Source organism: Chionomys nivalis, chromosome 10, assembly GCF_950005125.1.
Source record: "Chionomys nivalis chromosome 10, mChiNiv1.1, whole genome shotgun sequence".
In the NCBI taxonomy this organism is placed as follows: domain Eukaryota; kingdom Metazoa; phylum Chordata; class Mammalia; order Rodentia; family Cricetidae; genus Chionomys; species Chionomys nivalis.
The window spans coordinates 37,767,788-37,784,110 of record NC_080095.1 but is presented as its reverse complement, the minus strand read 5'-3'; the positions used below and the strand labels follow the sequence as shown (position 1 = coordinate 37,784,110).

The 16,323-nt window shown below is 49.3% G+C and overlaps 2 protein-coding genes across 3 annotated transcripts in view; one reads left to right on the top strand and one right to left on the bottom strand.

Moving 5' to 3' along the window:
* Pomt2 (protein O-mannosyltransferase 2) overlaps positions 1–2,233 on the bottom strand; it is a 44,030-nt gene extending 41,797 nt beyond the window's left edge. Inside the window, exon 1 of the mRNA XM_057782279.1 lies at positions 1,748–2,233. Within this exon, the coding sequence (XP_057638262.1) occupies positions 1,748–2,205 (458 nt within the window). The 5' untranslated portion in view covers positions 2,206–2,233. The remainder of the gene's footprint in view (positions 1–1,747) is intronic.
* Gstz1 (glutathione S-transferase zeta 1) lies at positions 2,153–13,617 on the top strand. 2 transcript variants are annotated; one of them, XM_057782280.1, is made up of 9 exons: positions 2,153–2,397; positions 6,091–6,142; positions 7,308–7,375; positions 7,982–8,062; positions 8,371–8,496; positions 10,655–10,733; positions 11,281–11,333; positions 12,223–12,272; positions 12,933–13,617. In XM_057782280.1, the coding sequence occupies exons 1-9, from the start codon at positions 2,383–2,385 to the stop codon at positions 13,057–13,059; spliced, it is 651 nt and encodes a 216-aa protein (XP_057638263.1). In that variant the 5' UTR covers positions 2,153–2,382; the 3' UTR covers positions 13,060–13,617. The 2 variants fall into 2 exon arrangements, with proteins under 2 accessions (XP_057638263.1, XP_057638264.1); XM_057782281.1 differs by lacking the exon at positions 2,153–2,397 and adding an exon at positions 4,966–5,842.
* The last annotated feature ends 2,706 nt before the right edge of the window (positions 13,618–16,323 follow it).

The window sequence follows — 16,323 nt, the reverse complement described above, 5'->3', positions numbered from 1 at the left end:
AGGTGACAATATTCAAATCTAATCCTAGTTTCATCTCCTGGAATGTCTTACCAGAGCCAAATGGCCTAGAACATAAACTCAATGGCACTTAGCTGAGTGCATGTCTCCCTACACTGCCCACCTGTGTCAGAGAGAAAACACAACAGGTCTCTGAGTTTTCTACCAATGCCTGTTGTAATAAAGTCTGGACATAAACAGGGTACAATGGGAGAGACGGCAAATGGAAACTGGCATTGGACACACTACCACCATGGGCAGAGTTATAGGACAGAGACAACGTCAAGGGCTGAGGAAGAAAGGCATTAGCGTTCTGGATATGTACAGTGAATGGAAACATTAATTCTCTCTGTCCCCTAAGTCGGACCCCAGAGCCTGGCAACATTCAGATGGGCCACTTACACTAAGAGCCAGCTGATGGCAGGAACTCAACCTGGGGCTGGAAACAGAAAAACTCATGTGGATGGACACGGGCAGTCTTAAGCTACTCTGATGTGGCTGATGACATCAGTACCAACGCCTCAAAAAACAGCTCCCCAGTATGTGTGCTACTACACAGGTGGCACAATGTTCTATCTATCTCACTCTACAGAGTGTAGCACAGTCACTGAGGCTGCAACTACTCAATATACTGCCCATGGGTCTTAATCAAACCAATGCAGCGGAGGCCTAAATCAAACTAAATGATGATCCAGATAAAACTGAACTGAATGACCTGAATCCCCTTAGATAATTTTAGTATATAAGGACTGGGCCACAAATGTCTCTCCGTAAGTGTTGTAATTATTGGCAATGATACCAATGAACAGAACCAATCTAAACTGCTATGCACAGGACTTAATGAGTAGTTTATTGCCTTAGACTACATTCATGCTGTCTGAAATGAGACTTGCTGGTCCCTTCCTCATAGAAGGCTGAATCCAGGACCCTGAAGGATACAGTTGCGGTAAATACCCAAGGCCGGCATCATCCTGCTGCTTGGAGTCTCCCTGACAGTAGCCACAATTAAACACTGTATGAGACAAACTGACAGAGCTGCTATGAACATGGGACGTCTCCTAGAAGCCAAGGCCATCTGTGACTGAGGGGTAACAAAGCCTGTTGGGAGAGGGAGTCCTCCATCAATGTCTTGTACATCCACACACGGCCAAGATGGTATCTAGAATGTCCTGACTGCATTTGACCTGGGCCATTTCTTAGGGCTGTGCTTGCAACTAGCAAGCCTGAGAGATATGGCAATGTCTCTCTAGAACAGGGTGACTTACCGTCACTTCCCAAACTTGTCATTCCTTGGACTGCAGGTGCAGTCATCTCTTTGGGCATGTCATGTCATCCAGTGGGACCTGGCAGCGGATCAAAGAACCTAACTCCAAAGATGCTGATATCTTTGAAAACCAGACCTTGGGAAATTATGCACTATAAATTTACTATTTTCTGAGGAGAGTTCAAAGCACCTCTGGGTGCCACCATTTGAAAGGCAGGTAGCCTAGACATGAGAGCCTCTTCTGAAGAACTTGAGACCCACTAGCCCCCATCAGAGCAAACCTATTCTTTTCAGAGACTGGACTTATAGAGGAGTGGTCCCTCGCTCCCTCCTCCTACCTCCCCCCCCCAAAATTCCTCAGTTACCCCCACAGACTGGTCGCACCTCCGGTGAATCCCGCCCCCTCCGTGCCCTCAGGCCAATCAGAGGGAGGCGTCCCTCCCTCCCAGTTGCCATGGTGCCCGCCAAGTCCCTTCTGCCACTTACCAGATGTGCGCCGGCTGGTCCAGCCGGTGAAAGCGGGTAGCGAAGGACAGCAGCGTCACCACAGCCAGCGTGGCCCACCGGCCTGCCGCCTCGAAGCTCCGTGAGCTCCAAGCTGGTCGTTTAAGGCTCCGTGCTGCAACCCGGCGAACCGTGTCCCTGCCCACGGCCCTGGCAGCCTGCGGCGCGCAGCGGCCCCTCCGGGGACGCAGCTCGGAACCCGTTAGGCCTCCGCCTATGGCCGGCGGCATCCTCCCCTTTCTGAGGATTACCCTCCGGACCGGAGTCGCGCTGGGTCTTGTCCGCAACCCCGTCCAAGAGTCATAGGAGGGCGTCTCGAGGTGCCCTGGGATTTGTAGTTCCCTCCGCTTGCCGCGGAGCGCCAGGCCCCGGGCTCTGGGCGGGGCGGGAAGTGTAGTGGCCGCCCGGGCCGCTAGGAAGCGGCCTGAGGCGTAAAGCATTGCGGGAGGCGGAGGGACGCTAAGGACGTAGAGACTCGGGACGGCTCAGGAACTACAACTCCCAGCAGCGCGGGAGGCGGGGGCGGGGCCAATCCGACGGAGGGAAACCCATCTAGTGCGACCCTCGCTCTTTGGACCCTGCTAGGCCTCAGTCATCTTCTAGTCCCCGAGTAGGAGATGCAAGTCGGGAAGGTCTGTGCCGCGCCTCCGGGGCTGAGGGTCGCTACTTAGAAACACGGAATACAGCTGGGGGATAAGGGGGCCGCTGAGAGCGCGCCTCTCCACACGGCTCCACAACGACTCCCGGCATGCTGTGCGCCGGGTCGCTCTGCACCTGCGCGCTGGCCACCGAGCGCTAAGTAGTCGGGAAGGTTAAGATGCTCAGCGTTCGGGGTGGCGTCCGGTAGCACCCTTCCGTGCCTCGTGTGTACAGAGCTCTTGTAGGACTTTCAAACGTTTGCAACTCCGCGGTGCCCTGCGTGCACCTCTCGGGCGCCCTGTTGGCCCAGGCATGCACCACCAAAGGCAAGGGGAAGATGTGACACTTTCCATCGTTAACAGTTACTAGTGGTGACTTCCCAGGCTTTTAATTTTGTCTTTATTTTATTGGTTTTAAGAAACGAGGTCTTGTTGTGTAGTTCAACCTGACTTTGAACTCGTGACTCTCCTGCCTTCGCCTTCCAAGTCGCGTCTGGAGCCTCCCTGGTTTAAGTGGTAGCCCTCTAGTCTATCCTAGAACTACTGTCTTTTAGCCACTGGTGGAGCCGGGCTGGAAATGTGTTTTATAAGGGACTCCGTTGAGTCTAATGCATAAAGCTTGAGGCTCGTTGTCTGGGAAGGTGGTACATTAGATGCAACGGACCCTGCATCAGGTTAATAGTGTATAGGTTTTCCACATACCGATGTGATTTTCGGAATTTGAATCATGTAAAAATGGTATAAACCCCGCTGGGGATGTATGTAGCTCTGAAGTAGCGCCTCGCAACTTCAAACCTGCCAATAAGTTTAAAATTGCCAGAATAATCACAGTGCATATGAGTTGGAAACAATTCTTCCAGGTGCGCTGATTAAACGAACGAACATTCTACTTGATAGTAAAAGTGTAGGTGTGCAAGTGCAAATATCGCCAGATGGTTTGCAGTCGGTGCGTGGCTGTTATTTCTCTTCCCGTGATTTCCTTATCTGTGGTCAGCCTTGGTTCAAGGGAAACCCTGGTTACCTGGAAACTTTCAGAGACAATTGCAAGCCTTTGTGAGCAGCGTGGGGAAATCTCACACAGCAGAGGGCAGTGAATTCTTCCTTTGTCTAGTATATCCATGCTATCTACACTTCCCACCTGTTAGCCACTTAATAGATGTTGTAGTAGTTAGGCTGTCACGATATTACAGTGCTTGTGTGGGCGGCCCTTGTTTTACATACTATTAGCCACAAAGTTCAAGAGTACTGATCGCAGCAATTTTATTATAGTAAGCAATGGTAATCTCTTGTAGTGACTAACTTATAAATCAAACCTTAGGTATGTATGTATGTTTGTATGCATGTGATAGTTGGTGTCATTTTTTTTTTGTTTTTTGTTTTTTTGGTTTTTTTAAATTATTTTTATTCTTTTTTAATTAAAATTTCACCTGTCCCCGTTCCCCATTTCCCTCCCCCTCCTCCCAAATATTGCCCCTCCCCCCACTCTCCTCCCCCTATCCCCACTCCTCTTCTCCTCCCCCCACTCCATTCCCCCTCCCTCTCGATACTGAAGGGCAGTACAAATTCCCTGCCCTGCTGGAAGACCAAGGTCCTCCCACTTCTATCTAGGTCCAGGAAGGTGATCGTCCAAACAGGCTAAGCTCCCACAAAGCCAGTTCATGTATTAGGATCAAAACCTAGTGCCATTGTCCTTGGCTTCTCATCAGCCTTCATTGTCCGCCATGTTCAGAGAGTCCAGTTTCAACCCATGCTTATTCAGTCCCTGTTTTTTTGTTTTTTGAGACAGAGTTTCTCTGTGACTTTGGAGCCTGTCCTGGAACTAGCTCTTCTAGACCAGGCTGGTCTCGAACTCACAGAGATCCGCCTGCCTCTGCCTCCCGAGTGCTGGGATTAAAGGCGTGCGCCACCACCGCCCGGCCAGTTGGTGTCATTTTGACAGGATCTAGACTCACATAGGAGACAAGACTCCAGACAGACTTGGGAGAGAGTTTCTATGTTAGGCTAACTTGTCATATCTTTATCAGATAGTTGTCGTGGGAGCGTGACACTCTGGGTTGCGTCTGGGCCCATAAAAACAAGGAAATTAGCTGAGCAGTGACACACATTCATTGTCCTGTCTCCTGCTGAGGATGGGATGGCACCAGCTGTTCCAGGCTACTGTCTTGATTCATCCCCCGCCCCATGGACTGTATCTTGAATTATAATCCCAAATAAACGATTTTCCTTTAGGCTGCCTTTGCTGGGGTATATTATTATAGCAATAGGGATTGAAACTAAGGTGATGTATAAGAAACAAATAATACAGGCCAGGCGGTGGTGGCGCACGCCTGTAATCCCAGCACTCGGGAGGCAGAGGCAGGCGGATCTCTGTGAGTTCGAGGCCAGCCTGGTCTAGAAGAGCTAGTTCCAGGACAGGAACCAAAAGCTACAGAGAAACCCTGTCTCAAAAAATCCAAAAAAAAAAAAAACAAATAATACAGGGTTTGGGTAGTACGTGGTTTCCGGCATCCACTGGAGGTCTTTGAAGGCACAACCTGGAGTGTAAGATTATGCTATATAGTTACCACTAGATAAGAACAGAAATTACCTGAGATTTGGTTTCCTCCTTAAGGGCCATAGGGAAGTAGTAGCAGTGACCATGACTTTGGTCATCCTTGGTGCAGTCAGTGTATAACACGTTACACGAGGCATTCCTCAGCAGTTCTGATCATGTTTGCCCCTCTCTCGTGGTCAGTGATGAGCCCATGGTCACCAAGCTGCGGCTAAATGCCACTGCCCAGCCTGGGGAAAGACTAAAATCTGAAGTACAGTTTCGAAACAAATGCCTGTCACCTTCTCACCATTATAAGGTCGAAACTTGTTAAGGAAGACACTCCTAAGTGAGGGGCCATTGTGAAACCCAGACAGGGCCCTGTGAACCCCCAGCTTGCGACTTCACTTTCTGGCAAATGGGTATATCTGCCATCAGTTCGAGAACGGGGAGCTCAAGGCAATGGACAGCGAAACATCAGTAAACAAGAAGCCGCTCTGTGGGGAGGCGAAAGGAGCTGCTGCCATCATTTAGGGTAGCCTCTTGTTTTATAAACAGAGGAGCTGAAGAACAGAAAAGCAGGGATTTGTCTCAGGTCACACACGGCTGCTTCCCGAGTCAGGTCCAGACCCCGAGTCTGCCCACTTTGAGCCCATTCCTCCATGCACTTTCCCTCAGAGCCAGGCTACACTGGATGCCCGAGTGACAGACTTGCCCCAGCCAAGAATAAAAGAGACCTCTCACAAGTTGAGAAGCCGCCCTTTCTGACCAGAGTCCAGAATCCTTTGGTGCCTGTTTAACCTGCTTTCCCATTGGCTCCTGGGACCATCCCTTTGGGTTCCTCCCCCTGCCTCACAGCTCTCTGAGAGAAGACATTCCTTGGGAGGCCGCAGCACAATGACTGGCAAGGTGAGGCTAGCACTTGAAAGCTCCTTCCTCTAGAGGACACTTGTACTTCAGGAACTCAGAGCAGCAAGACTAGGACCCAAGACAGGCCTGAGTTGCCAAGATGCCTGCCCGAGTAAGAAGTCCCAGTGCAATAGCAAGAAACTGGGGTTGGGGCCTTTTGCCTGGGAGCTGGTACCTGCTTCCAGCAGGCACCTACTGCTGGAAACTCAAGCCTAAGTTAATGTCTGCCTCACCCTCTCTCTCCTCAGCCTGTCCTCTATTCCTATTTCCGAAGCTCCTGTACATGGAGAGTTCGAATCGGTAAGAGCTTGGTTTCTGGACGGATGGGAATGGGGGAGGCGGGGAGAGGACTTGACCACCACTACCACCTCCCAGCAGCCAGCACCCCATTCTTCTGGAGCCTCTATCTCTGCATGGCACTTCCACCCAGAAAGTCCAACGTGAAGACAGTGGGAGTGGGAGGAAGGGGCTTGTTTTTCCCCTTGGGAGTGCCACCACTGCCACACCGCACTCCAGAACCCCTTAGCAACCATGGCCAGAGTAGGTTCACAGGATCCAGAGGTCCCTGGTGACTCAGGGAGCAGCTGGCCTCCCTCTGTTCTTATTTGATCTGGCTAATCAAACAGAACTGTTTGGAGTTGGTCACAGCCTTGGGGAGAGCCAGAACTAGAAGCTTCTGCTCTAGGCCAGGTCTGACCTTTCACTCCCCCGGCGCACACAACTGTTGGCAAAGGTCACTGTCATAGCACTGCGCACCAAAGAGCTCTGTGCCCGGTGCCTTTGTGTGCATGCCTCCCTGCCCTCCCCCATTATCATAGGAGAGAGATATTAGTATCCCCATTGTGCAAACAAGGCAAGGCACAAAGGTTAAGTAATTTGCCCTGGAAAACTTGCAGTTTGAACCATGTAGTCTGGCTCAAGTCCATGTTCACTTGCTTTGATTTGGCACCAGCAATTGAACACTGGCTTTAACCATTGCTAATCTCATATCCTTTCAATAAACTAAACACCTAGCCATATCTCACACTTTCAACTACTACACAGTGCTGCTTGTTACGTTGGGGAAACTGAGGCAGAGAAACTCATTAAGTTACCTGCCCAAGGCCATACACCTCACAATTGAATGCAGTAGAATCTGTACCCATGCTGTCAATCTCCAGTCTTGCCCTAACTGCAGAGCCATCATCCGTGACTCTCACTTACCCAACAGTCCTCTCCTGGACCCCAAAGGCTTTACCTTGACTGAGCCAGAAGCCAAAGAATTGAGTGCCTTTTTTTTTTTTTTTTTTTTTTTTTTTTTTTTTTTTTTTGTAGAGCGTACATTTTGGCCTCTCTCAGCCTAAATTACTTTCACTCCAAAGCAGAACTGACCAGCAGGGAGGAAGCTCTTGGCATTGTCCTGGGAGGGCTGCCTTTGAGAGTCTAGCCAGAAGTCATCCTCTAATTCCCCTCTGTTCTCTTCTAGCTCTGGCATTAAAAGGCATTGACTATGAGACGGTGCCCGTCAACCTCATAAAGGATGGAGGGCAACAGGTAAGGAAGCTGTCCCAGGCCCGCAATATGAGAATTGGTACCAGATGGAGCACTGGCTGTGCACTGGAGGAAACCTATATTTCATGGTTCCTATAACTGGGGAGGTTGCTGCTGACTCTCCTGGGCAGCAATGGGAGCCATGGGAAGGGGTCAGGGTATTAGGGTCAGTGCCTGACTTTATGAGAATAGGTGATAATGGGACCTTTCCTTATACTAGACCCTCTCAATGGATGACTGAGACAGGAGCTGACTTGGTAGCGACATTAAAGGGTACAGGAAGAAGGTGGGCCGTGATGGCACATGCCTTTAATTCCAGCATTTGAGAGGCCAAGGCAGTTGGATCTCTGAGTTCTAAGACAGCCAGGGTTACACAGAGGAAACCCTGTCTCAAAAAATGGGGGAGTACAGGTAAAATCATAAATCCAGACCATTGGGGTAATAGGATACTGTGTGGATCCCCAGAGATTAGCATGACCTTAGGAACCAAATTCTCTAAGGATGAGAAATATGGATTGGTGCTAGGCCCTACAGTCTTCCTACTTGCTTGATTCTCCTTTAGGCAACTTAAGCTAGGACACCTAGCCCACCATGGCCTTGTCTCCACAGTTCTCAGAGGAATTTCGGACCCTGAATCCCATGAAGCAAGTGCCAGCCCTGAAAATTGATGGAATCACCATTGGCCAGTCAGTGAGTAGAGGGTTTCGGAGTGGCAGAGTTGTGAATGAGAAGACCTGACATCTCTTCCTAACCCACAAGTGGCTAGACACCAAGCATAATGAGGGCTCACTGAGTGTATGGTAGAGGGAAGGAGAGAGGATGGTTGAGCGTGTGAAGAACCAAGTTGAACAAGGTCTCTGAAAGACCTGTACAGTGCTTCAGTTGAGGAGGGCGCAGAGGTAGTGGTGGTACCATTGGAAAAAGGTAGTTTGCTGGCCTCTGCCCTCTGACCCTGGAATCCCAAGCCTTCTCCCTGCCTCAATGTTCCCTCTGGACAGCTGGCCATCATAGAGTACCTGGAAGAGACTCGGCCCACCCCACGTCTCCTGCCTCAGGACCCGCAGAAGAAAGCCATTGTGCGCATGATCTCCGACCTCATCGCTAGCGGCATCCAGCCCCTTCAGGTTAGCACTGTTACATCCACACTCTTGTACGACTCTCACGCATCCCTTCATGTTCACTGTGATGAGTCAGAGTGAAGCCGGTGGGTGCGGGGAGCAGGGGAACAAATAAAAACTCTCAGGGGCCTTGACCTAGCCCACATGCAGAAGGTGGCAGGAATCCCAGAAGTCCTTCGTCAGTATGGGTCTCCAACTCTGCTCCGAGGCCTAGGAGCATAGGCATGTTTGAGGCAGGGAAACAGGGAGAGTAGCAAGCCTGGGTACAGTCTCCAGTTCCATCCTGAGCAACTCTTGCTCATTCTCTGTGTCATATATGCAGATAGGCCTTGCTTTACCGCACTTTGCTTTGCTTTGCTTCGAGGATAATTGCGTTTTAGGTTTGTTTGTTTTTAAGATTTTATTTATTTATTAAGTATACAGACTTCTGCCAGAAGAGGACACCAGATAGCATTATAGATGGTTGTGAACTACCATGTGGTTGCTGGGAATTGAACTCAGGACCTCTGGAAGAGCAGCCGGTGCTCTTAACCTCTGAGCCATCTCTCCAGCCCTGTGTTTTAGGTTTTTACTTGGTTTGTAATAAGTTGAAAGGTTATGGCAGCCCTTCATTGAGCAGGTCTGTTAGTGTCATTTTTCTAATGATTTTTCATCATTAGTATATTTTAATAATAAATTATTTTAAAATTAAGATACATTTTCAGACATAGTGACTCTATACACTCAGTAGATCAGCATAGTGTAAACAACTTCACTGAGAAACCAAGAAAGTCCATTTAAATTGTTTTATTGTCATATGCTGTTTTCCCTAGTCTGGACCTGAATCCTGAACTACACAGTATGCCAATATTGGGATTCTTATAAGGTTTCTGTTTTGTTTTTAAAGTAAGTTTTCATCTTTAAAATAGAAAGGCAAGTATTAGAACCATTTATCTGTGCCAGCTTCTACTTTGTAAGGTAATAGCTCTAAAAAGGAGCAGTGGCTTTGCAGGGTGACAGTTGAATAGTATCAGAGCGAGGATCCTTGTGCACCTGTGACACCGTGACTCCTGAAACCTCTCGCTGTTTGTGTGTGTGTGTGTGTGTTTTTATTTTTATTTTTTTTTAAATATTTATTTATTTGTTATGTATACAATATTCTGGCTGTGTGTATGACTGCAGGTCAGAAGAGGGCACCAGACCTCATTACAGATGGTTGTGAGCCACCATGTGGTTGCCGGGAATTGAACTCAGGACCTTTGGAAGAACAGGCAAAGCTCTTAACCACTGAGCCATCTCCCCAGCCCCTGTGTGTGTGTTTTTAATATTTATTTATTATGTATACAATATTCTGTCTGTGTGTATGTCTGCTGGCCAGAAGAGGGCACCAGACCTCATTACAGATGGTTGTGAGCCACCATGTGGTTGCTGGGAATTGAACTCAGGACCTCTGGAAGAGCAGGCAATGCTCTTAACCTCTGAGCCATCTCTCCAGCCCCCATCTCGCTGTTTTTAACAATGGGCATTGTTCCTTAGTCATAATCGCTAGAAGCCAGGCCAACACACCTACACACTGTCTCAGTCCTCAGAGTCCCATGCTCCCCACCTCCACCCAGGTATCACACAGCCTCTTTTCAAGAGACCAAGTAGGGAGAGTGTTGGGTGTGAGAGAATAGGCCTTGGCTTGTAGCTGCATCTGTCAGTCATGCCATCATCCTATGTCCCTAGGCTTGCTAACTGCTACCAAAAATCACATGGCTTTCAGCCGGGCGATGGTGATGCATGCCTTTAATCCTAGCACTCGGGAGGCAGAGGCAGGTGAATTGCTGTGAGTTTGAGGCCAGCCTGGTCTACGAGAGCTAGTTCCACGACAGGCTCCAAAACTACAGAGAAACCCTGTCTCACAAAGCAAAACAAAAATCACACAGATTTCAGAATACTTCTTGGGGTAACTGGGGCAGCCCAAGAAGGCGGCTCCTTCCAACTTCAGACACCTGATGGGAGGAAGGTCCTGTATAGCCCAGAGGCGAGCAGGACAGGTGAACAGCAAGAGCAGATGGATACTGAGCTTCCTTCCATACAGAGGCTTGACAAAGGGATAAACTCAAGCTGACTCCCAGAACAATCAGATTTCAGATTTCTATTTTTCATTCTTTTTTTTTTTTTCTTCTCTTGAACCGTGCAGAACCTGTCCGTCCTGAAGCAAGTGGGAGAGGAGAAGCAGCTGCCTTGGGCCCAGGAGGCTATTACTTCTGGCTTTAATGGTGAGCTGTTCAAGTGGCTTCTCAGAGAAGTAACCCTCACACACATGGCTCTGGGCGTCCAACCCAGCTTCGCAGGCTGCTCTGATCCTGACAGTGGGTGAATGAGAGAACTGTGGACAGGAAGGTGGTGGGCTGGGCCAGTGCTCAAAGATGGCTTTATGCTCCAGAACTTCTGTGAACCCCAGACCTGGGGACCTGTGGCCCCACAGTTTGTTGATGGCCCCGCCTCTATTTCACTGAGCACCACAGTCGATAGTGCCTGTCCTCAGGATGCTAGGCCGTCTGTGAGAGCTGTTGCCTTGACCAACTCCAAATCTCATCTATTCTGAGAACAGACAGAGAAGCCACGGGAAACATTATTCTTAGTCCTGGCTATCATATTCCCTACACCAGACTCTGCCCACGCCCTGGCCTATCACTGAAATGTCCACCTATTTCATAGCTGTGGAGGCAAGCCCTGGAGAGGCTGATGTAAACATCATCCGTATGGTCTCTCCACAGCCCTGGAGAGGCTAATGTAAACATCATCCGTATGGTCTCTCCACAGCCCTGGAGCAGATTCTGCGGAGCACAGCAGGAAAGTACTGTGTAGGAGATGAGGTAAGTGTCCCCAGAGCTGCCCACTGTGGTCTTCATGCCGACCTCAGGCTGCCTCCCACTTAGACCCAGCATCTCCTTGTCCTAAGGAAATACCTGGAGGGCCCTGGGACCAGCCTCTTGGTGCACACCTTTGCCTGGGCAGTTAGTGCAGACACCTCAGCTCGTTCCTGCACTTCCTCCAGAGCAGTGGCTCTCAACCTGTGGGTAGTGACCCCGTTGGGGGTCAGACAATCTTCACAGTGGTTCCATATCACATACCCTTCATATCAGATATTTACATTATGATTCAGAACAGTAGCAAAATTACAGTTATGAAGTAGTAATGAAATAATTTTATGGCTGGGGATGCCACGGCATGAACATTAGGAAGGTTGAAAACCACTGCACTAGCCATAGTGGGATGTGCTTAGACCAGAGGGGCACACTTCTGAGACGGTGAGCTGGTCCAGGCATCAGCTGAAGGGTAAATGTTTCCCTTCAGGTTTGCACCCTGGAGACTGTAGGACTAAGGAGCCCTAGATGCATGCAGACTAAGGCACTGAGCCTATGCTAGTCTGGTTCCATGGTTCCTTCTCTGCTAGGAATCCTCACTAAGTCCCTAGCAGTGGTGGCTTCAACAAGCACACTGACCACCACCAACGCAGTCAGGCCTTCTCTGGCTACCACAAGATTGGTAGCATGGAAGAAACGCTACAGTTCTGGGGACAAGGACAGGCAGTTCCAGAGGAACTGAGGGGGTAATAGGGATGGCAGAAAAAAACGGAACAGACAGGAAGTTGGGTTGGCAACCCAAGTACAGTCAGCTCCAGTGCAGTCAGCAGTAGCAGCTAGCCTTGCCAGTGAGTCTGGGGTGATTATCCCTGTGCAAACTCCCCTGGTCTTCTTCCAGGTGTCCATGGCTGATTTGTGCTTAGTGCCCCAAGTGGCAAATGCTGAAAGGTAAGAGAAAGCTTTGCCACCTTCCTTCACAGTCCCCTACCGCTAGGGCCTCCACATCGACACTGAGATAGCATCTCCTGTGAACCCTTATTTAATGCCAAGGAGCCGCTGCCCCAGGCCACCCCAGCTGCCCTGGCTGAGCGTAGACATGGCAGAAGAAATCATTGAAATGTCTCTACCATGCCCACTGTGGCCTGGGTGGTCCTGTATAGACAGCCCTCGCCCCTAAGAGGAGGTGGCTTATCTAAGGGAATCGCTCCCAAGAATACCCGCTTGCTGTACCCAGATGTGGAGTGTCTGCTTAGAAGTGAGCTCTGCAAGCTCCCTCCACGGCCTACTGGAAGGCATCATGCTTGCTATTTGGGATAACATGTACAGCACACTCCCTCCCCTAAGAGCCTGTTATTGTGGGTGGCAGGACATTCTACACAGATGCCTGACTCTGGAATTCACAGCGGTCATTACTTAGAGAAGAACAGAAGGGAATGACGCCAGACAATGCCACTCCAGACCCGTTCAGAGCATCCCAGAGAATGAGGTTCCCCAGGCGGCAGGGCTGCTTTCTGGCCTTGCACTGCAACCCTGGACCTCGTCCAGTCCTGCCTCTGCCCACAGCAGTGTCCCTGAAAACCCTGGCTTACAAGTGTTTCTCTGCCACAGGTTCAAGGTGGACCTCAGCCACTACCCTACCATCTGTCAAATCAACAAGACGCTGCTGGCCTTAGAGGCTTTCCAAGTGTCTCACCCCAGTCGACAGCCAGATACACCTGCTGAGCTGCGGGCATAGTTCCCAGACCATGCCTCCTGCACAGGGAAGGGAGTAGGGCTCAGATACGAGTGAGCTGAAGCAGAGGGCTTGACCTTGACCTCTTCCTTGAGGAAGCAGCGGAAACCCTTGGAGTCCGTGACATTTCTTTGAGGCTGCCAGTATCAGTCTTCTCTAGGGAAATTAAGTTAGTAGAATATATCTCTCCTTTAACTTCATCCTGCCTTAACCCTCTTCTCTGCCATGTGTTAGGAGTAGGAGTGGGCGTGGCAGACATGAGCAGCTGTAATGGCTAATGCTGTCAACCTGAGAAAAAGACCTAGTCACCTGAGGGAAGGGCCTTTAGGAATGTCTGTGGGGAGTTATATTGGTGATGCTGAGGTGGGAAGACTCGTCATGGGTGGCAGAGGATCCCGGAGCCTCAATGACTAGAGAAGAGCTGAGCACTAGCGTGTTGCATTCGTTGTCGTATGTTGTCTCCGCCTGACTATGGAAGCAGCTGTGATCAATATTCCCACTAATACCTTGACCTCCCTGCCACTGGAGGCCGGAACTATGAGCGAAAATAAACCTTCCTTTACGGGTAAACCTTTCGTCAGGGTATTTTGTCACAGCAACAGAGAAGCCCAGACCCCTGCTGTCTCTCATGGGCAGCTGTGAGGATGGCAGATTTACCAAAGTGCCACAGGGGAGCCTAAACTCCTCTTTGTCTCCTTATTGAACTTGACTGCAGAAAACATTTACACTGAGTGTGGTCATTGGTTGAAGGCAGGCCTCCAGCTTGTTCCACTAGGAACGAACTGGGTGCCAGAAGATGAACTGTCCTGCTAGCTGGAAAGGGCTTTTATTTTATTTTTATTTTTGGATTTTCGAGACAGGGTTTCTCCGTAGCTTTTGGTTCCTATCCTGGAACTAGCTCTTCTAGACCAGGCTGGTCTCGAACTCACAGAGATCCGCCTGCCTCTGCCTCCTGAGTGCTGGGATTAAAGGCATGCGCCACCACCGCCTGGCTTGAAAAGGGCTTTTAGGAATGTAATGTCTGCGGGGGCTTATATTGATAATTAGCAAGTCTTGTTAGCCTTTTGCTCTTCCTAAGGCAAGCTTAGTTCCTGACACCCAAAGGCAAGGAAGAGACTAAGCACATCCTGCCTGAGAAAACTAACCAGATCCAGGGAGGGAGGATTTAATAAGCATGAAACGAGTCTAGTGACCAGCTGGGTCCCAGAGCAAAGTGCCGCACTGCCGTGGCATGTCCACACCAGCACCGAGAGGTCCGCGGCTCTCTGCACACAATTACTCGTCCTAAGGAGAACCGTCTCTGAACTGGTCCCAGGATGAGGCCCTTTGAGAAAATCCACCACGAATGACGCTGGAAATGGGAAATGGCCTCCTTCATGTGCTGTGTAGACAGCTCGACCGATTCCGGATCAGATTACTTGGGTGACAGTGTATCACTTGCTCCCCTAGAAGGGGCAAGTCCCAGTACTTGGCATTGTTGAAGATAGGTAGTGTCTGCAATGGAAAACAAAATGACCTTTTGTGATCCAACCCTGATACTTCATTTCTCCTGCACTGCTGAGGCTAACCAGGGAACTGAGGTCTGTATGTCTTGTTTGACTGGAAACATTGCTCTCACAGCTTTTCTCCAGCTCAGTCCCAGGGCACTGCCTGGATTCTGCCCACGTTGTAGCCTCTCCTCTTAGGAGAGGCTCCGGGCTCCAAGCTCTGGGATGACCACTCTTTCTCCCAAGGCTGCTTTTGTCCCAACAAAGCCAGAGAGAAGTAAAGGAAGGTAGATATTGCAATGAGGGAGATGAGTGAATACCTGGCCTGCCCTTCTGCCATATGGAACCTTTTCCTAAATTATTCTAGATCTGGATGGATAAGACCTACTTGGTATCTAAGAAACTCACATGGAGCCAGGTGATGGTAGTGCAGGCCTTTAATCGAAGCACTTGGGAGGCAGAGGCAGTCAGGTCTCTGTGAGTTTGAGGTCAGCCTGGTCTACAGGGTGAGTTCCAGGACAGGCTCCAAAGCTACACAAAGAAACCCTGTCTTGAAAAACCAAAGAGAGAGAGGGAGGGGAGAGAAAAGAAACAAACACTAATCTGAACCAGAAACCATGGATTCCTCGTTCTTGATCAAGCCCTGAGCCTGGCCTTGCCACCTTACATATATGCTAGATTGGAAGACTCCTTTCCCTTGCCCTGTTACTCATCTCTGGGGCCCCAGAAGATCATAAAGGCACAAGTACTTGCCCTAGATGTACACCTCCTCCAGCAGTTGGGCCAGATGGCTACAACGCTTAGTAATAATTGTTCCTAAACAGTTTTTAAAAACTTCTACTCTTCAAACTCATCAAATAAATTCCTATATTCAGGGGCAACCCAAGACTGTCTTTGTGTCCCTCTATGACAACATCCCTGAGACTGAATAATTTATATAGACATTCATTTTCTCTCAATTCTGGAGGACAGGAAGTCCAAGGTGAAGGTGATTCTGTCAGGGGAAGGCTACTGATTCCTGGATAGTGCCACCAACACTGTCTCCCAGTAGTAAAAGGGAGAGAACAAAAAAGACCCCAAGTAATTCCTTCCTGTTTGCTTTATAAAACACTAAACCCTATTTACTAAGACAGAGCCTTTTTAACACCTAATCATTCCTAAAGGCCTCACCTCTTAACACTGTTGCACTGGGGATTACATCTCTGTGAATTTTGGAGTTGTCACAAACATTCAAACTGCATCAGTGACTATCACATTTGTAAGGGGACTTTGCTTCTCAAGAGGGACTTCGCTCAAAATGCTGAGGGGTCAAGTCCTTTATTTCCATCTCATTTGTCAGGTTTGTGAAAATAGCAGACCAAGAAGGACCCGAAGCAGTTCCTGGGGCCAGAGGGGCTACAGTGGAATACATCTGAGTGGTTCCAGCACTGAGGCAGTGCGTCTCAGCAAATGGTTCGGGAGGAGTAAAGCAAGCAGGAAGAAGTTTTAGAATAAACTGAATAATTCAATCCCTAGCACTGGATGTGGAGTGTAAAACAAAAAAAAGCAGATTTCTTCCCGAAAAAGTTTATGTATCCATTATAAGAACTGGTAAATGTATTGAGTGAGCAGGTGGATACACATGTTCATTAAGATACTCATTCTATTCCAACACAACACTCACGTAGCTCTTGGTTCCAAGATCAGGCACCATTCTGATTTGTGAATACTTTTAAGATTACTGTTGAACGCCAAGAGCTGCAACTTGTGAGCTGCCATGTGACAGGTGTGAATGATTTTA